Below are 27,656 nucleotides of genomic sequence, written 5' to 3' on the forward strand. Positions count from 1 at the left end.
GTTTGCCTTAAGGCACATCTGCTGCCGTCTTCCCCGGGGACTTGCCTGCTTTATTGCTACATTGAAAGTTTGTTTGAAGAGGTGATGGATTATTCTGTTGCTATTTACTATTCCTTTATCTGAGCCAATGGTGGAGGCCAGTGGCAGATGCGGCTTTACATGCATCAGACCAGAGACACCGAGTTGTCAATATCTGTTACAACGGGCACACGCAGCCGATTATTCCCAGGTTGCTCTAAAGCCGCAGATTGACAACAGCTTCCTCGTGATGACTTATTTATAGCAGCGCAAACACCGAGGATGAATTGATACCAATTACATGTATGTGATTCAGTTCTCGAAGTGAAGCGGATGAAGACGCAGTCAATCAGTTCAGGAGAGTTTAGAAAAGTCTACGCAGGTGGCACTTTGGAGCAAACTTAAATTTTTCCCCTGTAATTAAAAAAAAAAGTTATTGAAAGCGGGTAAGGGAATCCATTACGGAGTGGCCACAAAGTGTCTTTGGAAGAACCAGCGATTCTGAGAACTTCAGTCCCCACCAATGCGGCCGGTTTCTCCATGGACTGAGGGGTTCCAGTTGTGATCCACCACAATTAGATCATCATCTAAAGAAATTGTACAAAAACAACCAAAACCTTTAAGTTCATTGGTAAAGTTTGGTGGTTGCCAAAGGTTGGGGCACATTATAGTCACTGGCGCACTCTTCCACAGCAGTTTAGGCAAGAAAAGCTGAGCTGTAATTGGTTAAATGGCCATCTATAGAGGACCACTGTACACCCATGTGACTCTGCTTTCGACCCAAAGTTTTATAAGTTAGTCCAAAAAAGTGTTTTGTACCATCTGATTCTTATTTTGAATAGTTTGCCGTGAAAGTACTCCCAAGTAATATGGTGCCAGACTGAGGCACACAAAGCCTGTATTGCTTCATAAGCACGACAATGAGAATGCAGCCTTATGGGAACTTCGTTCAGAAAGGTGTCCAGAAGGAAAAGAGGGACTTAAAAAAAACAAAAATAAAGGTAATTTCCAAAATCACTATATGGTCTTATATTATATATAAGTTTGCAAACTCGGCTTTGGGAAAATGGCCGCCGCAATCTCTTCTGCGCACCGCGCGTGCGCATCCCGCGGCCATTTTCCTGAAGCCCCGTGCAGCAGAGCACTCCATCTGCGCACGCGCGGCCCCAGGAAGATGACCGCCCCCACCGATGACAGGGGGTAATAGCGCAGATCGCGCGCTGCTTCTTCACGTGCGCGCAGTGGATTCGTCACTGCGACATGCGCACACCACTACGCCACCAACGGAAAGCTGGGGAAGAAAAGAGCGATGTCATCACGCCCACCTGACCTGCCTGATTGACAGGCGAAAACGGCGACTTTGGTAATGTATTTCTCAGCATAGGTGGGGAATCAGGGTACACTACATACACTATAGTAACGCACAGCGCAGGCCCTACTTAACAGTATTTATATCTCAATCTGAAAAAACGGGGTGACAGGTTCCCTTTAAAGAGACTCCTCCAGGCTTTACTTACCATTAAGTTGCCATTAGAACCATCCTATAGTTTCAAGGGTCCAGGATGATCATAAGCAATGCAGTCTCTCTTAGAAGTTTTCATACAATGGAGGAAAGAAACTTTTACTGTGAGGGAGGATATCATGGAAATTAGTGGAATCTCCTTCATTACACTGCGGAAGGCTGATAGTGGGAAGCAAATAATAGAGCGATGTAAGCAAGATGGGACTTTATATACAGAGGGCTGAAAGGAGAGAAATATTGCAGGATGGGCTGTGTATAAAGGAGACAGAAAGAAGAGATATTGCAGGATGGGTTGTATATACAGGGGACAGAAAGGAGAGAAATACTACAGGATGGGCTGTGTATAAAAGGAGACAGAAAGAAGAGATATTGCATGATGGGCTGTATATAAAGGGGACAGAAAGGAGAGATATACTGCAGGATGATCTGTATACGAGGGTCTGGGAGGAGTGATTTACTGCAGGATGATCTGTATACAAGGGTCTGGGAGGAGTGATTTACTGCAGGATATAGTGTATACAGGCTGAGATGAGAAATATACTGCAGGATGGACTGTACCTAAAGTGGATAGAAAGAAGAGATATACTGCAGGATGGGCAGTATACAGGGTGCTGAGAGGAGAGATATACTGCTGAAAGGGCTGTATACAGGGGGGCTGATGAGCTAAAAGGAGAGATATGCCACAGGATAGGTTGTATATACAGTGGACAGGAAGGAGACTGTTGTATAGAGCTCTGTGTACATGGCTCATTTGAGTTGTGTTTGATGCATCCTGAAGAAGTCAGATCAATGATTTGCAACCGTCACATGCATCAATATAGCAAACTTTTGCAGTTACACAAAATTAATCTGTCTGCAGCAGGCAACAAACACAGCTCCGCACTGCCATTGTGGAGAACTGCAGGAGAGTTGGTCTCTGCTAGAACCAGATAAAGGTGTAAAACTAAAGAGGTAGCTATACTGATGTAGACAGCAGAAGAAAGCATCCGGCAGGCAGTGTGCTGTACTGACAGTGCACAGATTAGCCTTATGGCACAGATAGGTGGGACTAGTCGGGAACACACAGAAGATGGAAAGAGGGGCCTGCAGCACTGAGGAGAAGCAAGTGCTGCTGGGAAATGTAATTTTAGCAGATAAGAATAGCACTGCCCTCTCTGCTATGCTATGTTGGATGCAGACAGAAATGGAAGACATAATAGGAACATGTTGGGCTTCGTCTGTATATTAAAATGTTAACCCCACCTCCCCACCCCCAAAAAACTGGGTTCATGGCACAGTCAAAGGGCAAACCCCCTAATTATAAAAAAAAAGTGAGTTTGAACTGACGTTAAGCGGGATGCCTCTGTAATTTGGTGCCACATATCCATGCACAATAAAAAAAAAATCCTGCAAATTCCAGATGAAAGAAGCCGACACTCACACAAGTCTTTCTGGAATGGACACATTTATTTCAGAGTAAAACCTGGTGCTTGAGCGACTTCCCGAAAATCAGGGAATGGACAAGCCTTTATTTGCACCATTAATAGCATGATCTGATGTCAGGATTAATGCGGAGGATGGACAGAGCTAAAACCGCAGCCGAAAACCCAAACTGCGGCTCACATGGTACAAAAGGAAAAAGGTCACAACAGTTAAACAACAAAAAAGGGAACAAAATACAAAGAATCATGGAAATGTTTGACGGAATGTTCAGTCCATTCACGAGTTCCAAAACACCGGTGGATTGGGTGACGTGACATAGATGGCGCCTACCGAATGGGGGGCTAAAATGGTCCTACTGGACCGCCGCCGAGTACGGGGCTCCCCGGAAATCTATCCATGTGTTCTCATGATATACTTTTATGTTGGAGGTCAATCGTAAATTGCACGGACCTGATTGTGAATGTGAGTTGCTACAATTAAAAACCCTAAAATAAAAAAATTATAAAAAAATAAATAAATAGAAAAATTAATAAAAAAACAAACAAAAAAAAAAAAAACTTTCTGGAGAGAAGCAAGTAAGAAAAAAGCGCCACATCTGTTGTGGTCAGGTATTACAGCTATGCTCCAAAGAAGCGATGAGCTACAATACCACACACAATCTGTAGACAGAGGTGGAGCGGTTTTTGGAAGAAAGCAGCCATGTTAATTTTGTACATCACCTTATCGCTTATGGATAGCTTTGGAGACATTTTTGTAAATCGGGTTCCATTAAGAATTTTACTGGCTGCAGAATGAGTTAAGTGAGAATCAGCCAGCGAGCTCATTCTGAGAAGAGACTTTTTCTAACGCACTTGTCTTTTTCTAAAATTCCTCTTTACGGATTTATAGACCATATCAAAGCTGAACCTTGATGAGGTCATAAATCAGCATAGAGGAGCTCAGCTAAAAAGTTACATTTTCCATCAGAACAAACAAGCTCACTGGTGGATTTCAGTTAACTCATTCTGCAGACAGCAAAGCTGAACAGTGCAAAATTATTAACAATGCTTAAGTGTAAAAAATAAAAAAAAGTCATGAAAGTGTCCACAAGCTTTAATGTAAAGTCAAATGCTATAGAACAGATCTAAAAATTATTTACAAACGATAATTAAAAAAAAAAATTAAAAAGTCATTAAAGAAAAAAAAAAAAAGTAAAAAAAATTACAGAGAGAAAAAAGTGAAATTCACATAGTGGGAGTTTGTTGGCACTTGGCGATGTGGAGCAGCTCCGTCTGACCTCATTATCTGGCTCTGCTCATCTCCTATAGATCATGATAATTACATTGATGTGTTTGTCGATTACGACCTATTAAGCTGGAGAATGAGCAATCGGATTTTGGTGAAGCTTAGTCAATACGAGCGCCCGGGTGACATCGCAATCCCACCGTCAGAGGTGGAGAGACACGTAAATACCTCTGAAAATGGATCTGAGGTTATATTGACCGAGCGTAGGAATCGGGATTTACACATCAAAGCATGTCTGATGGGCAACATCGGAACGACGGGAGCAGAGCAACACAACCTTAAGTCTTACTAAAGAGCTAGAAAAGAAAGAAAAATTATTTAAAGAGGAAATCCATGGAGCATCTTTACAGAAAAATGTATCAACACTTGGGATTGGTTCACATTCTGTTCGGCTCCAAAATCAACAAGAAAAAAACGGATTCAAATCCTCTCGGAAAAAGCTTCCTGTTATTTCCAAGAAGAAACCCAAATAGTAAAAAAAAAACAGCATCATGGGCACTATGTGGAAAAGGGGCAACAAGTTAATTCTTGAGGCTCAAAATTGGAAAGCTGAAAAGGAAAAAAAAATGTCCTGTGAACAAAAATAGTGTATTAAAAAAAAAAAAAACACTAGAAAAACTTAATTTTTTAAACTTTTTTTTGTGGGTGTATTTTTCATCCACAATAATCCATGTTGAAAATTTTGAGTTTCCGGACATGGATTTTGAAGCTACATTAGGCTGTGCGCACTGAGTTTTTGGGCAAATATTTTCGAACTGAGCCTTTTTTGCCATGTGCACACAGCTTCTTTTTCAGGTGAATTCCAACTGGAAACAGTAGGAAAAAAGCACAAAGAAACCCCCCAAAAACAAGGAACACATGCACAGCAAAGTACACGTGTTCTTTCTTTTGTCACTGCAGGATTCCAAAGCTAAGGCTAGGGTCACATTGCGTTAGTGCAATCCGTTTAGCGCTAGCGGATTGCGCTAACGCAATGTTTTTTATGGGGCCGCGTTCGGGGTCGCGGTAACGTCCCCGCTCTCCGGCGCGTCGCTAGCGCGTGCCGAACATGTAGTGTAGCGCGTTCCCATTAGCGTGAATGGGCGCGTTAACGGCCGCGTTGCACGGCGTTAATTTCGCCGTGCAACGCTGTCCGTTTAACGCGGTCCCATAACGCAATGGGAACCCAGCCTAAGAGAAGTGGCCTGTCCGCTCTTCTGGCAACATATAGCCACTATGGAAATCCGACGGCAAAGCAGCGGCATCTAAAAATCCCATAAAAAGTATTTGAAGTGGTATTTGACTGTGGATTTTGAAACGAATCAGCTTCCATGACAAAAGGCTCCAACAAGAAACGCCTCTTGATGCAGATTCTGAAACATATCCTAGAGGTCATGTTCACACAGTATACATATGTGGATTTGAGAGCAGATTCTATAAATCCCCTTTGAATAAGCTCCCTGTTCACATCTACAGTGCGCACATGGCGGTTTGTTTTTCAATAGTTTATTTTTTTATGTGGAAAAAGAAGCAACAAGTCAATTCTTGTTGTTTCTGCCTGAAATAGAAATGCTCCAAAATCAGTTGAAGCAAGAAAAACAAAAAAGGCCCACATACAAAAACTGCACCCAAAAAACAAACAAAATGAATTAAGGCGGTTCAGGACAGAAGATGTCCAGTAGCAATGCATTAGATAAGCCTGTAGCTGACTGACCATGAAGGCACGGTGTAGGGATTCATACATCGGTCTGTAATATGGCAGAACAAAGGATCACAGCAAAAAAAAGCGCAAAAAAAACCCTACAGTGCACCCTGCCTTCACAGAAAAGACCCCTTAAGTCCCTTCCCTTTTCTTCTGATGCCATGCTGTGCAAAGCCTTGTATCTCTCCCACTATCAATTGAGATAAAATAGCAAAAAAGGGAAAAATTTGATCAGACACATTCCCCTGCCCCCCTCCCATTACCAATTGAGAGAAAATAGCAAAAAAAGGCAAAAATAAGATCAAACACATCCCACTGCCCCCCCACAAAAAAAATAAAATAAAGTGCTATAGGTAAAAAAAAGAAATTATATAAAAAAGCATAAAAATGTTACCACCGACTGTGTCATATGCTAAGTGCTATCGATTTGGTTGCATTTCCTTTGGTCACCGCCAACATTCAGGTCACCCCCGAGGTGTTGGGTGAGGACTATACTCAAGAGAGGTTACCAATATCAGACTGGCAAGGGTCCGACACCTACAGCGCCATACACAAACTAGTGGCCATTCTTGAGTACTGCGGACTAGATCCTATTAATTTCAATAGGAGTGGAGTTGCAGTACTAAGAACAGCCACTACAAAATGTATGGAGCTGTGCGAATCCGGCTTTGTGCGCTAAGTACAACCGGCCACCTCTGGCGCTGATAACAGCTGATCAACGGGGTAGCTGGATGTCAGACCCTCACCGTGGATAAGTCATCGATATCTAAATCCTGGACAAACCCTTTAAGTCCCAGTATGTCTTACCCAAAAGCCAATAGTTTAGGGGAGAACACTACATATGTGAAGGATTCACTACTATTAATGTCATCTGAAGGTTCATGTGCAGAATCCCTCTGTGACCTCCACAGGAGGAAGAAGCAGGAAACTCTTTGGTCAGAGTTGGCGCCCAAGGTGGGATGTGTGCACTAGACTGTACAGATCAGGAATCTCCTCTAAACCTCCAGCGGTTTGTGTCACATGTCAAATACCAATGAATCAGCATACAGACATTAGGAACCCCAGCCACAGCTCTGTACATCAGCAGTGGGTTCACTTTTATTATCACTGATACTTTAGGTCAATTAAAAAAAAAAAACCATAAGGTGCCACAAAAAGATTTCAGGTAAAATTATCGTCACTGCTGGGCACACTAAAGGGCAACTCCGATTACAGCTGATAGTAATTTCAATGCCTTCAGTAAAATGTCCGGAACTAGAAAATGTGTTATTTACATCTACTAGTGCTGAAAGAATGTGCTTGAATAAGGTGTTATCTGAGCATGCTCGTGTGCCGAGTGTCTTCAGCGTGCTCGAAAAGCATGTTCCACTCCTCGCGACTGCATGTCTCGCGGATGTTCAATAGCTGCAACGCATGCAGGGATTTGCCTGTTTGTTAGACAATCCATGCATGTGTTGTGGCTGTCGAACAGCTGCAATACATGCAGTTGTGGGGAGCCGAACACACTCAACACGCGAGCATGCTCAGATAACACCTTATTCAAGCACATTCAGTCAGCACTAATAACTACCCATAAAACACTTTCCAAATCATATCTTTACCACACCAGGACTAAAGTACAGTAACACCACCCCTTATCGGCAAGAAATTGTACCTGCATGTGTAAAATTTTTTGTATCTGATAGGAGTTGCCCTTTAAGTGGATTTCTGTGTCAGCAAATCATATCAAACAAAATCTTCCAATTATTTTTTCTTTCAGTCTGTACGTCTAGCTCTAGTGACATTAGTATGAGGAATGCCTTCAGTTAAGAGAGTTCTGTCTAAAACTTGTGGAAATTTAATAAAGTCGAGTCCAACTTCTGAAAATCATGAAAATTAGACCTTCACTGATGTTTCTTGACATGGACGTGAACACAGCCTGGCCGTAGGTTAGTCATTTTGTCAGCTTGATCAATGTGCAGAATGATGCCATCATTTCAGATATTAAACAATTGTTGATGATGGACAGTAGCTGTCCATGACACTGACTCCAATGGATTTAAAGGGGACCTGTCACTCACCATAAATGTGTATTTTTTCATGTAGCGTAAATACTACCATTCTTCTGAATCCGGTGTCGTTTTTCTTTTGTTTCTATCCCTCTCTGTTCCCGAGATATGGCCTTTCTTGTCTGTATATAGTTCTAGGATGAAGTGGGCGAGGTCTGTTTTTATGTTGAGTCTACAAAGGGACCACGCCCCCTCAGCCTAAAAGACTATTTCTGTAGCGGGAAGAAGAAGTCATATCTCAGGGAAGGAATGGCACAGGAACAAAAGAAAAACAACGCCGGATTCAGGAGAAAAGCGGCATTCACAATAGTTAATAACAGCACATATTTATGGCAAGTGACAAGTCCCCTTTAAGAGTGACCGCTATAGTCAGCCTTGCACTTTATCCTAGGTTACTGTCTGCTACAAAACTATAGCCTTATTATAATATTTGGAGCTGACAAAATAGGTGCCTATGTTGTGAGTAACTGATAGAGAACGGAGGAGCAAAAGTTGACTTGGGTTATGTTTTTTTCTTCAATACCTGGAATGTACGATAAGAATTAGCCCTATGTGATACAAAGCAGCATATTCAGGTTACAACTGGTGTCTGACACCCCCTTTATTTCCCCCTGACCCTTACGAGCACCGCAAGTCTTGCCTCTGTCACAAATGGAGGCCTCGCGTTAACGGAGTATCAATAATCTCAAGACCGATAGTTTCATCTTATCTTTTTGTTTTTTCGCTTTTAATACAAAAAAAATCTATGATATAATTTCTATTTATATAATTATTTACAGAAGAAATTCATGATGTACGGCGGTAAATGTGGCGCCTATGATGCTGCTGTGTTTCCCATAAGTCTTAAAAATTAAAAAAAAAAAAAAAAAAAAAAGCTTCCAAAGGCTTTTTCCTTTCAGGTTAGAGATGGAGCTAGTGTCAATGCCAATAAACAAATGGGGAATGGGATATAAAAAAAAAAAAATCCAAAACATCAAGCTATTGTATTCAAATTATAAAAAAAATGAAAAAAATAAAAATAAAAATCCTAAATGGCTATCGGCACTAATCACTTTGCTACATATAAAATGTCCAGCTAATATAAAGCACGTTGTACCAATCCTCTAAAACAGTTAAGATATATACACTGATCTAGATATTAACAAATAGAATATTACAAAATATTAAAGGCCACGGTCACGTCCTCCGCCGGCTTCTTATTTGAAGTTGGCGTAGTCCGAGAAGGCGTCGATGTATTCTTGCACCACTCTGTAGCAGAACTCGTACTGCTCCTGTAATGGGAAAGTCACAATTCATTTCTTGATCAGGACAACCCCAAAAAAAGGCAGCGAAAGGGACATTATCGCTCTGTGACTCCAACCACAACCCCGTATCTCCCCAAAAATGGGCTCCAAAGGAAGAAACCAAGGACCTACCAGTGTCTGAACCATGTGTGGCCGCTGTAACCTCAAGCTTTTCACGGTCTGAAAGACGTCTAGAATTCCCTCAGCTTTCACTCTCTCCAGGACTGTACTCAGGGCGCAGAACGTCCCCGTCCTCCCAGCGCCGGCACTGCGGACACAAATAACAGCACATGAGCCCTCCCGGAGAACATGGGCCAGTGTTGGCAGAGGCAGCTTTTCTACTCACCTGCAGTGCACAGTGATCGGGTGATTCCCGGACTGCTGTTGCTGTTTTTGTACGGCCGCGATGATATTGATCATCCCTTTTCCGTCTGTTGGGATCCCAACCTCCGGCCACCCGTGAAAGTGGAACTGTCGGATCTGACGGGCTTTGTTTTCCTGGATAAAAAAAAGTAATGGTTAATAGAAAGTGATACACGAGGCACCAAAGGCCAGGCGCCAAAGGACAAGCAGAGTCCACCTGGCGGGGCGCCAAAGGACAAGCAGAGTCCACCTGGCGGGGCACCAAAGGACAAGCAGAGTCCACCTGGCGGGGCACCAAAGGACAAGCAGAGCCTACCTGGCGGGGCGCCAAAGGACAAGCAGAGTTCACCTGGCGGGGCGCCAAAGGACAAGCAGAGTCCACCTGGCGGGGCACCAAAGGACAAGCAGAGTCCACCTGGCAGGGCACCAAAGGACAAGCAGAGTCCACCTGGCGGGGCGCCAAAGGACAAGCAGAATGCACCTGGCAGGGCGCCAAAGGACAAGTGAGTTCCACTTGGTGAAGCCCCAAAAGGCAAGTGGAGGCCACCTTCAAAGGTGCAAAAAAATGGATAAAAGGAGACCCCTCATGGGAGGCCACAAAGAAAAATCAAATGGAGTTCACCAGGCGAGGGAACAAAAGACTAGTGGAATTCAGTTGTCGAGGTCCAACACGAGTGTCCAGTTGTTTAAGCCCCAAAAGAGAAGTAGAGTTCACCTGCCAAGGTCCCAAAAGATCAATTAAGTCCATCAGTAGATGCCCCAAAAGACAAGTGGAGTCCAGGTGCTGAAGGACCAAGGATAACTGCAGCTTACCGGCTGAAGCCCCAAAAGACAATCTCCCCAATGACAGGAGCAGAGACCTCTACCAGACCTTGTGAGCGTTCTCACCCGGGTGTTGGTGACCAGTAGATCTCGCACTGTGTAGCTCTCACATTCCTCCTCTTTCTTCAGTTCTATAGTGATATCCCCAAGTGACATGACGCCCTCTGACGGCCAATACTGTGCACACTTCTCCTGTAAGGACACAGGAATAAGAATGTACAGTCAGCTCCACGCCCCCGAGGAGGCGGACAACCAAGAGATCACAACAGTTTATAGAAAATCAGCCATTAATGAATGTTCCTCAGGAACAGATGATGATTATCAGAGGATGGTGGCATTTTTCACCCCTGATTAACCCTTACCTGTCCTCTTTCCTCCAGCTCAGTTAACATTACAATAGAACAGGATTTCCACTCCCAAATCATCCTCCAGAAATCCTCCATGGTGTGACGTAACGGGCCCTGGCTCGCAATGTACGAGTCTTTCTGTCTGTAGCCCTGTAAATAGCAAATGGAAAAAAAAATTTGTTAAGAGAGCACCCCCGTGTCAGGGCCAAAAACAGCAGAGGTCACCACACAATGCAAAAAAGTAGGACAATGGCCATCGCTGCTGCCATTTACTTTTACCGTAAAGAACCCCTCCTCCGAATATTAAGCCCATGTTAATATTTTAATATATAGTCTTAGAAGCAAATGTAAGATTTACCATAAACAAACGGGAAGGAAAGGGCAACACCCCACAAGGGAGATGCTAGCGGCGGCACCACTTCAATAATCTGTAGGACATTTATTCATTGTGAAGTCCCCGGGGTGCAAACCTGTGACAACGCTGAGAAAGGGAGCAATAAACTATGGATGGACGACTAATACCACCCCAGTATTGTCAGCAGGGCAAAGGCATTAGTGCAGGAACATCAATATGGATGAAACGTAAATGACAAAGGAAAATTAAAATACATAGAAATCGTAAATAGATAAAAAACCCTTTAAAAGGAATCGTTCACCAATTTTTTTTTTTTATTACACTAAAATGCATTTACAATGTGCTAAAAAGAATTGTTGCAATTGAGTCTCATTAAAAATGTTGCACCGTTTGCCTTCTGCAGCCTCTGTGGTGCACTGTACACTATTTCTGGCTGCAGAATGAGTTAACTGAGAATTTGTCAGTGGGCTCCTTCTGACATGAGAGTTTGTTACATTCATCTGTCATTTTCCGAGCTCCTCTCAGCTGATTTAAGACCATTGCCTGTACAGGGCAAAAGGTGCTAAATTTCTAATAAAACCCAATAAAAACATTATTTTAAGCCCCAAATACATTACGTATAATATTGAAGTATAAAAAACAAAAAGAGAAAAAATATATACAAAAAGTCCTCAGCTCCTTCAAGAGTTGGGCAACATAACATTATCCGATTTTCCATAAACATTTACAGCTTTAGATCAGCTTAAAAGGGCATCAAAAGTTAGATCATTGTGGGACTACGACTGCCTCTGCATACAGGACAGGGTCTGCGCCCTCCAATCCTGCATCAGTGTCCGGACTCACATTAATTAGATTTGTATATCATTTCTAGTCCAATTAAACAACAAGTGGGTGGAGCTTAACATTTTTTCATGAAACATGCATTTCTGAGATGATGTGTCAGGATTTTCCAAAGTCGGGACCTTAAAGTTTTTCAGAAATACTAATAGTAATTTAAAGGGAAAACATAGCTTTTCATAAATACGTATTTTTTCTAACCTGGTGTAAATTCTAATGTTCTCCTGAATCCGGTGATGTTTTTCTTTTGTTTCTACGCCTCTTCATTCCAGAGATATGGCCTCTTCTTACTAGAATGTAAATCTGTCCTTGGTCCTCAAGAAGAAATGACCACACCCACTTATCTAAATGACTTCATTTACATAAAGGAAAGAGGAGGCCCTATCTCAGGAACGGAGAGGCGTAGAAACAAAAGAAACACAGCACCGGATTCAGGGGAACAACGGCATTTACACCAGGAGAAAAATATTACATATTTATGACAAGTAACAGATCCCCTTTAAGGGAACCCAACTTTTTGGTTTTTATTTTGATGGATTTTTCACCTATGCATAGTCACATGAAATATGGAGGACTAATTCCTTTTTGAAACACATTCAAGTCATAGCAGGTAGCGCCCAGAATATGCCGAGCTCTCGCTTTCTCTTACAGAAACGTGGAGCGACCAGCTTAGTAAATACCAGCAGATTACCGCACACCACGCTGATAAATAAATCACGCTTCTATTTCAGAGCTGTAAACAACTCAAAAATGGCAAACACCCAACCGATGCAGAACAAGCGCACATTACTGACCCCTACAAAGAGGGAAGGGGGTAATCACCAATCAGTCTGCCATAAATAAAATATAACGCAGATAAATGGGGGGACCGTGTGGTCGCACTCAATACAGCAATCAGCCCCAAGCCGCAGGACGTGACTGGAGATCTGGCCGCAGCGGAAGGGACGGATGAAAGAAGAGAAAGCTCTGCTACACGCATGAGCCAGAACACAAACAGCCATACTACACATATAAGGTCGCACTCACACAGCCCTGCTACACGCATGAGCCCGCACACACACAGCTTTGCAACAAGTATAAGGAAGCACACACAGCTCTGCTACACACGCATGAGCCAGAACACACAGCCCTGCTAAAAGTATAAGGAAGCACACACACAAAGCCCTGCTATATGCATGAGCCCGCACACACACAGCTCTGCAACAAGTGTAAGGAAGCACACACAGCTCTGCTACACGCATGAGCCAGAACACGAACAGCCATACTACACATATAAGGTCGCACTCACACAGCCCTGCTACACGCATGAGCCCGCACACACACAGCTCTGCAACAAGTATAAGGAAGCACACACAGCTCTGCTACACACGCATGAGCCAGAACACACAGCCCTGCTAAAAGCATAAGGAAGCACACACACAAAGCCCTGCTATATGCATGAGCCCGCACACACACAGCTCTGCAACAAATGTAAGGAAGCACACACAGCTCTGCTACACATGCATGAGCCCGCACACACAGCCCTGCTAAAAGTATAAGGAAGCACACACAAAGCCCTGGTATATGCATGAGCCCGCACACACAGCCTTGCTACACAAATGAGGCCGCGCGCACACACATACACCCCTGCTACATGCACACACGTCCCTGCTACATCCAACGCCGCTACATACACTGCCCTGCTACATACACACACTGGACATTACATTAGCACACAATCATTTCACTTCCAGTGTATATACCAGCACCATACACAGACGTTCCTGCCAGGCCGGTGACTGATCACTACTGAGGAGTTAGTGTCCTGGTGGATCCTCTCCTGCACCGATCAGACTGAGGAGTGACTGATCAGTGTCGGCAGCAGGAGCAGCTCTCCCAGTGACCGGGACGTACGCTGTCTCAACTTACACACACACACACAACTTTTAGCAAGATTTTTTTATTGCTTAAAAAACCCCTAATTCTTCTTTTTGTATAAAATATCTGGCGTAGATATATAATCTATGTACGACACTCAGATTAGAGGCTGAGGTACTCACATCAATGAAGGAGGCATTTACATAATCTGTATTTTCTTCTCCTCGCTTTACCGGTATAATTACTCTGTTAAATTCATCTGGTCAAAGAGAAAAAAATAAAAGGTAAAAAAAATATATATATTTTCTTGGGAGCGGGTGATTGCTGCCCCCCACATCTGCACCCCAATAGAAAACAATTTTCCTAATTTTAGGGGAATATAATGCATTTCCCACTCCCACCAGCAGTGAGGATTTCCAGGAATCTAGTGACCAGAATTTAGCATATAAGAGGTGTCCCAGCCGCTGTCAACCCGATTGGCGCTGGTATGAAAAGATTGCTACCTAGCCCCTATGAATATGTGCACCTTAGGCAACTGCCGATTTTGCCCCCCTCTAAAACCAACCATGCACGCAACATATTAATACTAATCTGCAAAGGCGAGACCCGGAGTCAGAGAGACGTACAAGGAATTATCTGCAGGACCCGATTCTTCTTCATGTTGGCGGGAAGGTTCCCCGTCCTCATCTTGTCGTTCTGAATTTTAATGGACGTTAATTTCTGTGATAAGTAAAAGAGCAAAAATATAACGGTCACCGGAGGACATCGGGGGCAAAATCAGGTTGTATAGCATTGTAAAAAATAGGTTTAGTCCGGCCGCGAAATGGTCCCTCCCTACTCCCCTCCAATCAGTGCCATTGTGTCGCCCCATCACGGACAGACTTTTTACTATTGATGCTGCCTAATAGAATGTTAAAAATAATAAAAAATCATGCTGTTCTCACCTGTCGCCTCTGCAGCTTTCCTGCTCCTCACGATGCAGCCGGCAGCTTCCGTTCCCAGTGATGCATTGCGAAATTGCCCAGATGACTTAGCGACCTCGCGAGACAGCTTCGTCATCTGGGTAATTTCGCAATGCAATCACTGGGAACGGAAGCTGCCGGACACACCGCGAGGAGCGGGATGGCTTCGGTGGATGACGGAAGAGGAGTATATAACTATTATTTATTTTAATTCTTTTTTTCACAGGGACATGGTGCCCACACTGCTGTGTACTACGTGGCCTGTGTTACATACTATGTGGGCTGTGTTACATACTACGTGGCTGTCTGTGTTATATACGTGGCTGCTATATACTAAGTGGCTGTGCTAAATACTATGTGGGCTGTGTTATATACTACGTGGCTGCTATATATTACATAGCTGCTATATACACTACGTGACTGCTATATACTACGTGGCTGCTATATATTACGTCGTTGTGCTATATACTACATGGCGGTCTGTGTTATATACTACGTGGCTGCTATATACTACATCGCTGTGTTATATACTACATGCCTCTGCTATATACTACGTGGCTGTGCCATCTACTGCGTGGGCTGTGTCATATACTAAGTGGCTGTCCTATATACTACGTGGCCAGCCGTGACCAATCAGCGATATTGTCGCGGGATTTAAACACCTCTTCGGTGATTAGTCGTGCCCGGCCAACCGCGACCAATCAGCGAAACGCAGTACTGCAGCGAATTGGTGCGGGATTTCAACCACGCTTCTCTGATTGGTCTCGCCCGGCTGGCCGCGACCAATCAGCGATATTGGCGTGGAACTTAACTCCCACTCACAGCGCGACGTACATACATATTCTAGAACACCCGCTGCTTTAGAATCAGGCCACCATCTAGTATATTTATATATATAGAATATGGATTTATGTATGAATATAGCAGCCACAAAGTATACATCACAGGCCACGTAGTATATAGGAGCCATGTAGTACATAGCAGACAAATACTATGTGGCCTGTGCTATATACTATGTGGCTGCTATATAAATACATATTTTAGAATACCTGATGCGCTAATACAGGCCACGCAATATATAACAGTGGCCACACAGTATATAACACAGCCACGAACTATATAACACAGCCCATGCAGTATATAGCAGTCACGCAGTATATAACACAGGCCACATAGTGTATAACACATGCCACGCAGTATATAACACTGGCCACGTAATATATAGCACGCAGTATATAGCAGCCTCGTAGTATATAACAGTGGCCACGTAATATATAGCACAGCCCATGCAGTATAGAACACTGCCTATGTAGTATATAGCAGCCACGCGGTATCGAACACAGCCCACGTAGTATACAGCAGTGTGGGCATCATATCCCTGTTAAAAAAAAATAATTAAAATAAAAAATAGTTATATACTCACCCCCTGGGATCCACCCAAGCTCCGGTGAGACCGCCAAGTCTTCTGGGTAATTTCACGATGCATCGCCGGGAACGGAAGATGGCGGCAGGCGCGTGCGGCTCGGCGGACTACGGAGGGTGAGAATAGCAGGTTTTTTGTTTTTTTTTAAATTATTTTTAACATTACATTTTTTTTTTACTATTGATGCCGCATAGGCAGCTTCAATAGTAAAAAGTTGGGGACACACAGGGTTAATAGCAGCGGTTACGGAGTACATTACCCGTGGCATAACGCGGTCCGTTACCGCCGGCATTAACCCTGTGTGAGCGGTGAGTGGAGGGGAGTATGCGGGCGCCGGGCACTGACTGTGGGAAGTAAGGAGCGGCCAGTTTCTTCCGGACTGTGCCCGTTGCTGATTGGTCGTGGCTGTTTTGCCGCGACCAATCAGCGATTTGGATTTCCATGACAGACAGAGGCCGCGACCAGTGAATATCCGTGACAGAAAGACAGACGGAAGTGACCCTTAGACAATAATATATATATATATATATATATATATATATATATATGTATATATATGTATGTATGTATGTATGTATGTATGTATATGTGTATGTATGTATATGTGTATGTATGTATATGTGTATGTATGTATGTATGTGTGTATGTATGTATGTGTGTATGTATGTGTGTATGTGTGTATGTGTGTATGTGTGTATGTGTGTATGTGTGTATGTATGTATGTATGTATGTATGTATGTATGTATGTATGTATGTATGTATGTATGTATGTATATATATATATATATATATATATATATATATATATATATATATATATAATCTCTCTCTATCTATATAGCCCGTTGAAGTCCAGCTATATTCACCATCCGCCGCCTTTCCCGCTCCTCTGGAAGCTCCCGGGACCGCTCCATTGCAAGCGGCAGCTTCCGGTCCCAGGGCTGGTGTGAGCAGGACCTATGATGACGTCGCGGTCACATGACCATGACGTCACGGCAGGTCCTTGTCGCACACCAGCCCTGGGAGCAGAAGCTGCCGCTTGCAATGGAGCGGTCCCGGGAGCTTCCAGAGGAGCGGGAAAGGCGGCAGAGGGTGAGTATAGCAGGTTTTTTTATTATTATTTTTAACATGACATTTTTACTATTGATGCTGCATAGGCAGCATCAATAGTAAATAGTTGGGGACACACAGGGTTAATAGCAGCGGTAACGGAGTGCGTTACACCGCGGGCCGTTACCGCTGCCATTAACCCTGTGTGAGCGGTGACCCGAGGGGATTACGGAGCGGGCGCCGGGCAGTGAGTGCAGGGGAGGGACTAATCGGACTGTGCGCGTCGCTGATTGGTCACGGCAGCCATGACAGGCAGCTGCCGAGACCTATCAGCGAATGAATAACCGTGACAGAAGGACAGAGACGGAAGTGACCCTTAGACAATTATGTTTATAGAATATATATATACACATATATACACACACACAGACTATGAATAACCTGTGACTTTTCAGCTGGAAAACATGTCTATATACAGGAGGTGATGTCACCGCTCACCACCTCCTGTACAATGATAACACCTCTATATAGATAAACACAAGATCCACCATTCATAATAGGTGATCTCACAGCTCACCTCCTCCTCCTGTACAATGACTAATAATATATCTATATACAGTATATAACACAGGATCCACCATTCACAATAGGTGATGTCACAGCTCACCTCCTCCTCCTGTACAATGACTGATATCTACTGTATATAGAGGAGTTAACACAGGATCCACCATTCACAACAGATGATGTCACAGCTCACCTCCTCCTCCTGTACAATGACTGATAACACCTCTATATACAGTAGGTAACACAGGAGCCACCATTCACAATAGAGGTCACAGCTCACCTCCTCCTGTACAATGACTGATAGCACCTCTATATACAGTAGGTAACACAGGAGCCACCTTTCACAATAGGTGATGTCACAGCTCACCTCCTCCTCCTGTAAAATGACTGATAGCACCTCTATATACAGTAGATAACACAGGATCCACCATTCACAATAGGTGATGTCACGGCTCACCTCCTCCTCCTGTACAATGACTGATAGCACCTCTATATACAGTAGGTAACAGGAGCCACCATTCACAATAGGTGATGTCACAGCTCACCTCCTCCTCTTGTACAATGACTGATAACACCTCTATATACAGTAGGTAACACAGGATCCACCATTCACAATAGGTGATGTCACAGCTCACCTCCTCCTGTACAATGACTGATAACACCTCTATATACAGTAGGTAACACAGGAACCACCATTCACAATAGATGATGTCACAGCTCACCTCCTTCTCCTGTACAATGACTGATAACACCTCTATATACAGTAGGTAACACAGGAGCCACCATTCACAATAGAGGTCACAGCTCACCTCCTCCTGTACAATGACTGATAGCACCTCTATATACAGTAGGTAACACAGGAGCCACCTTTCACAATAGGTGATGTCACGGCTCACCTCCTCCTCCTGTACAATGACTGATAACACCTCTATATACAGTAGGTAACAGGAGCCACCATTCACAATAGGTGATGTCACAGCTCACCTCCTCCTCCTGTACAATGACTGATAACACCTCTATATACAGTAGGTAACACAGGATCCACCATTCACAATAGGTGATGTCACAGCTCACCTCCTCCTGTACAATGACTGATAACTCCTCTATGTACAGTAGATAACACAGGAACCACCATTCACAATAGATGATGTCACAGCTCACCTCCTTCTCCTGTACAATGACTGATAACACCTCTATATACAGTAGGTAACACAGGAGCCACCATTCACAATAGAGGTCACAGCTCACCTCCTCCTGTACAATGACTGATAGCACCTCTATATACAGTAGGTAACACAGGAGCCACCTTTCACAATAGGTGATGTCACAGCTCACCTCCTCCTCCTGTAAAATGACTGATAACTCCTCTATATACAGTAGATAACACAGGATCCACCATTCACAATAGGTGATGTCACGGCTCACCTCCTCCTCCTGTACAATGACTGATAGCACCTCTATATACAGTAGGTAACACAGGAGCCACCATTCACAATAGGTGATGTCACAGCTCACCTCCTCCTCCTGTACAAAGACTGGTAACACCTCTATATACAGTTTGGTAGCAGGGGTAAGGGTTATACAGAGGGGCATTTCATAGAGGGTCTTTGGGGTTTTCCGGGCCGTCAATCCCATTTCTAGAAGATGACATGAATGCGTTCTGACCTTAAACTCCTCCTCGAGGCCGTTGCTGTGGGTCCCGGGAATCTTATTGTACAACTTCTGGAGATGGGTTTCCAGAGACGTCACCTCCAGCTCGGTGTCTCCATAAAGGAAATGTTCCAGCAGCGCTTGGTAGATGAAGACGTACTGCATCTGTAGGAGAGGAGGCCGGCGTGACTGCGAGCACACGAGGAGACCGGGGCCCCCCACCATGGCCCAGTAACCCCTCCACACCACGGAGGCCCTCACTACGTACGTCTGTCTGTACCATCTGACAGCGCTGAGCCCGGATCCGGCTGACAAACCCGTACACATCCACCTTCTTCTCAGCATTCATCATATCCAGCATGGCGTCTATGACGATGAAGGTCCCGGTGCGGCCCACGCCGGCGCTGCAGACACACAGAACACAGAACGATCAGGCCAAAAACTCACAGAGAAAAAATTTACCCCAAAAGGTCAAACGCAAAGGGCCGACGGGCAGGTGGCTGATGACAACAGGAGAAGGTGGGATTCACCAAGGAGGCACCAAGGAGGGGGAGGGGCTGAGCGATGCAGGGGGCCGGCGGAACAATGGGGGAACGATGCAGGGGGCCGGCAGAACCATGGGGGAACGATGCAGGGGGCCGGCAGAACCATGGGGGAACGATGCAGGGGGCCGGCAGAACCATGGGGGAACGATGCAGGGGGCCGGCGGAACCATGGGGGAACGATGCAGGGGGCCGGCAGAACCATGGGGGAACGATGCAGGGGGCCGGCAGAACCATGGGGGAACGATGCAGGGGGCCGGCAGAACCATGGGGGAACGATGCAGGGGGCCGGCAGAACCATGGGGGAACGATGCAGGGGGCCGGCGGAACCATGGGGGAACGATGCAGGGGGCCGGCAGAACCATGGGGGAACGATGCAGGGGGCCGGCAGAACCATGGGGGAACGATGCAGGGGGCCGGCAGAACCATGGGGGAACGATGCAGGGGGCCGGCAGAACCATGGGGGAACGATGCAGGGGGCCGGCAGAACCATGGGGGAACGATGCCGGGGGCCGGCGGAACCATGGGGGAACGATGCAGGGGGCCGGCAGAACCATGGGGGAACGATGCAGGGGGCCGGCAGAACCATGGGGGAACGATGCAGGGGGCCGGCAGAACCATGGGGGAACGATGCAGAGGGCCGGCAGAACCATGGGGGAACGATGCAGAGGGCCGGCAGAACCATGGGGAACGATGCAGGGGGCCGGCAGAACCATGGGGGAACGATGCAGAGGGCCGGCAGAACCATGGGGGAACGATGCAGAGGGCCGGCAGAACCATGGGGGAACAATGCAGAGGGCCGGCAGAACCATGGGGGAACGATGCAGAGGGCCGGCAGAACCATGGGGGAACGATGCAGGGGGCCGGCAGAACCATGGGGGAACGATGCAGGGGGCCGGCAGAACCATGGGGGAACGATGCAGAGAGCCGGCAGAACCATGGGGGAACGATGCAGAGGGCTGGCAGAACCATGGGGGAACGATGCAGAGGGTCGGCAGAACCATGGGGGAACGATGCAGAGGGCCGGCAGAACCATGGGGGAACGATGCAGAGGGCCGGCAGAACCATTGGGGAACGATGCAGAGGGCCGGCAGAACCATGGTGGAACGATGCAGAGGGCCGGCAGAACCATGGGGGAACGATGCAGAGGGCCGGCAGAACCATGGGAGAACGATGCAGAGGGACGGCGGAAAAATGGGAGAACGATGCAGAGGGACGGCGGAACCATGGGAGAACGATGCAGAGGGACGGAGGAACCATGGGGGAACGATGCAGAGGGACGGCGGAACCATGGGAGAACGATGCAGAGGGACGGCGGAACCATGAGGGAATGATGCAGAGGGCCGGCGAAACGATGAAGAGGGCTGGCGGAACCATGGGGGAACAATGCAGGGGACTGGTGACACCAAGGGGGGGGGGGGGGAATCAGTGGCAGTAAGGGAGAAAGGGAGAGGGGCCAGAGGCACTAAGAGGAGTGGAGGGGAATCGGCGGCACCAAGAGGGAGAGGGAGGAGGGCCAGTGGCATCACAGGGTGAGGGGTGATGCAAAAGGCCAGCGGACCCATGGGATGGGGGGGGAGAGGGCGATGCAGAAGGCCGGTAGGACCACAGTTGGGGGAAGGGGTGGTGATGAAGAGGGCTGGCAGAACCACGGGGTGGGGGGTGATGCAGAGGGCCAGCGGAACCACAAGGGGAGCATGATGCAGAAGGACAGCGGTGGCAGCATGGGGGGAGATGTAGAGGGTCAGTGCAACAGCAAGGAGGATGCAGGGGGCCGGCAAAACAAAAAGTTTGGGAAAGAGTGAGTGTTAATTTGGTCGCTATATTATTATTCGACTTCAGAAAACCTTAAAGATCAATAAGTGATTTCCACATTTTTGCACACAAAAAGCAAAGCAGTCGTGTCTTTCTACAGGGAGGACACGTGACGTCATGGAAGCAGGAGGGGCCACAATTTAAAAAAAAAAGTCTCCTTTTTGCCATCAACCAGAATCTGATCAAAAAGTGAAGTTAAAAACCTCGCAGTGATGTAAAAAGTGAGCCGCCGCCAGACAGGAGCCTTGCGAGCCGCCACCAGACAGGAGCCCTGCGAGCCGCCGCCAGACAGGAGCCCTGCGAGCCGCCGCCGCCAGACAGGAGCCCTGCGAGCCGCCGCCGCCAGACAGGAGCCCTGAGAGCCGCCGCCGCCAGACAGGAGCCGCCGCCAGACAGGAGCCCTGAGAGGAGCCGCCGCCAGACAGGAGCCCTGAGAGGAGCCGCCGCCAGACAGGAGCCCTGAGAGGAGCCGCCGCCAGACAGGAGCCCTGAGAGGAGCCGCCGCCAGACAGGAGCCCTGAGAGGAGCCGCCGCCAGACAGGAGCCGCCGCCAGACAGGAGCCCTGAGAGGAGCCGCCGCCAGACAGGAGCCCTGCGAGCTGCGTCCCACCTGCCGCCACCCCCGATGCCTCTTCTGATCAGCCAGCCTGGCGCAATGTCGTCTGTGTACAATGAAGCAATGATGGCGTGGTACCGCGCGGGCGGCGCTGCGACGGCTCACTGACCTGCAGTGCACTACGATGGGCCCGGCGTACTGCGGGTTACAGGTTTTCACTTTTTTCAGAAATTTTAACATCCCTATGGGAGTAAAAGGCACCCCGAAATCAGGCCAGCTGGTGAAGTGGAACTGGGTGACAAGGCGCTGAGGCTTCTTATTGGAGACATCACCGACCTGGAAGAAGAGAGACAGAGAGCGTTACACCCGCAAGCGGCCCCCCGGACCGTGAGGAGGGCGGCTCCGGAATATTTCACCGTTTAGGAGTGGAGGAAACCAGTGTGGTGGTCACCGAGCTGCCCCGACCGGCAGATCTACACTGCTCGCCAGTGACCCCTGCTGGATGAACATGGTATTACATGTTGCACATTCAAATGGCCTAATAAGACATCTGGGCGGAGTCCTGCTCTGGGACCCTACCTTTAACCCCTTGAATGCCACTGTCCCTCTCAGACCGTGTGTTATAGGAACCTGTGACTTTATCTATACTGTGGTACCGCAGTATACAGAACAGGCAGTTAAAAAGATTGCAGGTTCAAGTCACCAAGAGACCACAAAATAAAAAAACAAAGAAAAAATTATAAATAAAAATATTTATAATTATAATCGCCACCCCTTTCAAATAAAAACATTCAGTATCGCCGACTCCATAAAAATCCTATCCTTAAAAATAAAAGGTTATTTAACCCATATGGTAAATAAAAAAATAAAAAAATGCCAAAACCGATGTTTCTCGGGCACCTGCCCCCCAAAATTCAATAACAAAACATTAAAGTGTCGTATGTGGCCCCAAGTGGTACCGATGAAAACAGCAGATTCCCATATATATATATATATATATACATACACTAGATGGTGGCCCGATTCTAACGCATCGGGTATTCTAGAATATGCATGTGCACGTAGTATATTGCCCAGCCACGTAATATATTGCACAGCCACGTAATATATTGCACAGCCACGTAATATATTGCCCAGTCACGTAGTATATTGCCCAGTCACGTAGTATATTGCCCAGTCACGTAGTATATTGAGCAGCCACGTAGTATATTGCAGCCACGTAGTATATTGCCCAGCCACGTAGTATATTGCACAGCCACGTAGTATATTGCCCAGCCACGTAGTATATTGCCCAGCCACGTAGTATATTGCCCAGCCACGTAGTATATTGCCCAGCCACGTAGTATATTGCAGCCACGTAGTATATTGCCCAGCCACGTAGTATATTGCACAGCCACGTAGTATATTGCCCAGTCACGTAGTATATTGCCCAGCCACGTAGTATATTGCCCAGCCACGTAGTATATTGCCCAGCCACGTAGTATATTGCCCAGCCACGTAGTATATTGCCCAGCCACGTAGTATATTGCAGCCACGTAGTATATTGCCCAGCCACGTAGTATATTGCACAGCCACGTAGTATATTGCCCAGTCACGTAGTATATTGCCCAGCCACGTAGTATATTGCCCAGCCACGTAGTATATTGCCCAGTCACGTAGTATATTGCCCAGCCACGTAGTATATTGCCCAGCCACGTAGTATATTGCCCAGCCACGTAGTATATTGCACAGCCACGTAGTATATTGCACAGCCACGTAGTATATTGCACAGCCACGTAGTATATTGCCCAGTCACGTATATTGCCCAGTCACGTAGTATATTGCCCAATCACGTAGTATATTGCCCAGCCACGTAGTATATTACCCAGTCACGTAGTATATTGCCCAGTCACATAGTATATTGCCCAGCCACGTAGTATATTGCCCAGCCACGTAGTATATTGCCCAGCCACGTAGTATATTGCCCAGTCACGTAGTATATTGCCCAATCACGTAGTATATTGCCCAGCCACGTAGTATATTGCCCAGTCACGTATATTGCCCAGTCACGTAGTATATTGCCCAATCACGTAGTATATTGCCCAGCCACGTAGTATATTGCACAGCCATATAGTATATTGCCCAGCCATGTGAGACCGCTAAGTCTTCTGGGTAAGTTGGCAATGCATCTCTGGGAACGGAAGATGGCGGCCGGCGCGAGAGCATCATCGGACGACTGAAGGTGAGAATAGCAGGTTTTTGGTTTTTTTTTATTATTTTTAACATTAGATCCTTTTACTATAGACGCTGTATAGGCAGCATCAATAGTAAAAAGTTGGTCACACAGGGTTAATAGCAGCAGTTACGGAGTGCTTTACCCGCGGAATAACGCGATCCATTACCGCCGGCATTAACCCTGTGTGAGCGATTATCGGAGGGGAGTATGGAGCGGGTGCTGACTGCGGAGAGTATGGAGTGGGCGCCGGGGACACTGACTGTGGGGATTACAGAAAGGGCGCCGGGCAGTGACTGCAGGGGAGTAGGGAGGGACTAATCGGACTGTGCCCGTTGCTGATTGGTCGCAACAGCCATGACAGGCAGCTGCCGAGACCAATCAGCGACTTGGATTCCATGACAGACAGAGGCCGCGACCAATGAATATCCAGGACAGACAGACGGAAGTGACCCTTAGACAATTATATATGTAGATATATATATATCTACTATACAATTGTCTAAGGGTCACTTCCGTCTGTCTGTCTGTCCTGGATATTCATTGGTCGCGGCCTCTGTCTGTCATGGCAGCTCCTTACTCCCCACAGTCAGTGCCTGTCGCCCGCATACTCCCCTCCACTCACACAGTGTTAATGCCGGCGGTAACGTCCCGCGTTATGCCGCGGGTAACGCACTCCGTTACCGCCGCTATTAACCCTGTGTGTCCCCAACTTTTTACTATTGATGCTGCCTAAGCGGCATCAATAGTAAAAAAAAATGTAATGTTAAAAATAATGTAAAAAAAACAAAAAACCTGCTATCCTCACCCTCCGTTGTCCGCAGAGCCGGCCGCCATCTTCCGTTCCCGGCGATGCATTGCAAAATTACCCAGAAGACTTAGAGGTCTCGCGAGACCGCTAAGTCATCTGGGTAATTTTGCAATGCATCCTGGGAACGGAAGATGGCGGCAGCCGCGCGCGTATCCCTGGAGCTCCGCTAAATCCCAGGGGTGAGTATATAACTTTTTTATTTTAATTATTATTATTTATTTTATTTTTTTTTAACAGGGATATGGTGCCCACACTACTATATACTATGTGGGCTGTGTTAGATACCACGTGGCTGCTATATACTACAAATACAGTGTTATATACTATGTGGGCTGTATGATATACTCCATGGGCTGTGCTATATATTACGTGGCCACTGTTATATACTGCGTGGGCTGTGCTATATATTACATGGCCACTGTTATATACTGCGTGGGCTGTGCTATATATTACGTGGCCACTGTTATATACTGCGTGGGCAGTGCTATATACTGCGTGGGCTGTGTTATATACTGCGTGGGCTGTGTTATATACTGCGTGGGCTGTGTTATATACTGCGTGGGCTGTGTTATATACTGCGTGGGCTGTGTTATATACTGCGTGGGCTGTGTTATATACTGCGTGGGCTGTGTTATATACTGCGTGGGCTGTGTTATATACTGCGTGGGCTGTGTTATATACTGCGTGGGCTGTGTTATATACTGCGTGGGCTGTGTTATATACTGCGTGGGCTGTGTTATATACTGCGTGGGCTGTGTTATATACTGCGTGGGCTGTGTTATATACTGCGTGGGCTGTGTTATATACTGCGTGGGCTGTGTTATATACTGCGTGGGCTGTGTTATATACTGCGTGGGCTGTGTTATATACTGCGTGGGCTGTGTTATATACTGCGTGGGCTGTGTTATATACTGCGTGGGCTGTGTTATATACGGCGTGGGCTGTGTTATATACGGCGTGGGCTGTGTTATATACTGCGTGGGCTGTGTTATATACGGCGTGGGCTGTGTTATATACGGCGTGGGCTGTGTTATATACGGCGTGGGCTGTGTTATATACGGCGTGGGCTGTGTTATATACGGCGTGGGCTGTGTTATATACGGCGTGGGCTGTGTTATATACGGCGTGGGCTGTGTTATATACGGCGTGGGCTGTGTTACATACTGCGTCACCTGTGTATATACTGCGTGGGCTGTGTTATATACTGCGTGGGCTGTGTTATATGGTACGTGGCTGTGTTATATACTGCGTGGCCTGTATTAACGCATCGGGTATTCTACAATATGTATGTATATATATATAGCAGTCGCATAGTATATAGCACAGGCCACATAGTATTTGTCTGCTATATACTACATGGCTCCCATATACTACGTGGCCTGTGCTATATACTATGAGGCTGCTATATACATACATAAATACATATTCTAGAATACCCGATGCGTTAGAATCGGGCCACCATCTAGTACATATATATAAATCCGTTGCCCTGCACAGCATTGCCCCCTGGTGGCCATCACAGCACATTACCGTCCCGGAGGTTTATTCACTACCTGCTGGATGCAGAACTTCCGTACGGTGTAATCCACCAGGACGGTCATATCTTCTACAGACACGCGGATATTTCCATACGTCCAGCACCCCTGGTCCGGCCAGTACTGGGCACATTTACACTGTGAGAGACACAAAGCACAATCCGTAACGAGGTCCAATTTTTTATTTATTTATTTTTAATCCAGAAACAGTGCCGCTTTTGTGAAACAGGCCGTGTCTGGTATTGCAGCTCAGCTTTAGTCATTTTCATGGGACGTAGATGCCATACTGGACACGACCTATGGACTAATGATCTTGTAATATGGATACTTTAGTCCTCACCTCCTTCCTTTCTTTCAGGTTCGTCACCATGACTATGGTCGCCGTATTCTGTTCCCAAATCATCCTCCAGAAATCGTTCACAGTTTCTTCTTTTGGACCTAGAATTAATTTGGATGCAAAAAAAAAAAGTAAAGATGATTTTTGCATGTACTGTACCTTTAAGAAATATAAAATCCCCCCAAATGCGAAATGCTGAACAGCGAGGAAACTTCTTTCTTACCTTGGGCTGCTATAAACTTGTTCTTCTCTTGGTAACCCTAAGGAGAAAGAACAAAAAAAACACAAGAACGAATAAAAGTAATAAAACAGAATAACAACATAATCAAGAGTAAAAAAAATAAAAAAGTTAAATCTAAA

The 27,656-nt window shown here is 46.2% G+C and overlaps 1 protein-coding gene across 2 annotated transcripts in view; it reads right to left on the minus strand.

Moving 5' to 3' along the window:
• Positions 1-8,816: 8,816 nt before the first annotated feature.
• Positions 8,817-27,656, minus strand: part of PTPRA (protein tyrosine phosphatase receptor type A) — a 126,488-nt gene continuing 107,648 nt past the window's right edge. For both annotated transcript variants that reach the window (XM_069745146.1, XM_069745145.1), the window contains 13 exons: positions 27,520-27,556; positions 27,300-27,397; positions 26,978-27,097; positions 22,571-22,737; positions 19,757-19,892; positions 19,504-19,653; positions 14,466-14,559; positions 14,022-14,098; positions 10,806-10,940; positions 10,510-10,635; positions 9,605-9,756; positions 9,391-9,526; positions 8,817-9,246 (listed from right to left, as the gene is read on the minus strand). In XM_069745146.1, coding sequence (XP_069601247.1) covers positions 9,172-9,246; positions 9,391-9,526; positions 9,605-9,756; positions 10,510-10,635; positions 10,806-10,940; positions 14,022-14,098; positions 14,466-14,559; positions 19,504-19,653; positions 19,757-19,892; positions 22,571-22,737; positions 26,978-27,097; positions 27,300-27,397; positions 27,520-27,556 — 1,503 coding nt within the window. In that variant the 3' untranslated portion in view covers positions 8,817-9,171. The remainder of the gene's footprint in view (positions 9,247-9,390; positions 9,527-9,604; positions 9,757-10,509; positions 10,636-10,805; positions 10,941-14,021; positions 14,099-14,465; positions 14,560-19,503; positions 19,654-19,756; positions 19,893-22,570; positions 22,738-26,977; positions 27,098-27,299; positions 27,398-27,519; positions 27,557-27,656) is intronic.

Source organism: Ranitomeya imitator, chromosome 1 (genome assembly GCF_032444005.1).
Source record: "Ranitomeya imitator isolate aRanImi1 chromosome 1, aRanImi1.pri, whole genome shotgun sequence".
In the NCBI taxonomy this organism is placed as follows: domain Eukaryota; kingdom Metazoa; phylum Chordata; class Amphibia; order Anura; family Dendrobatidae; genus Ranitomeya; species Ranitomeya imitator.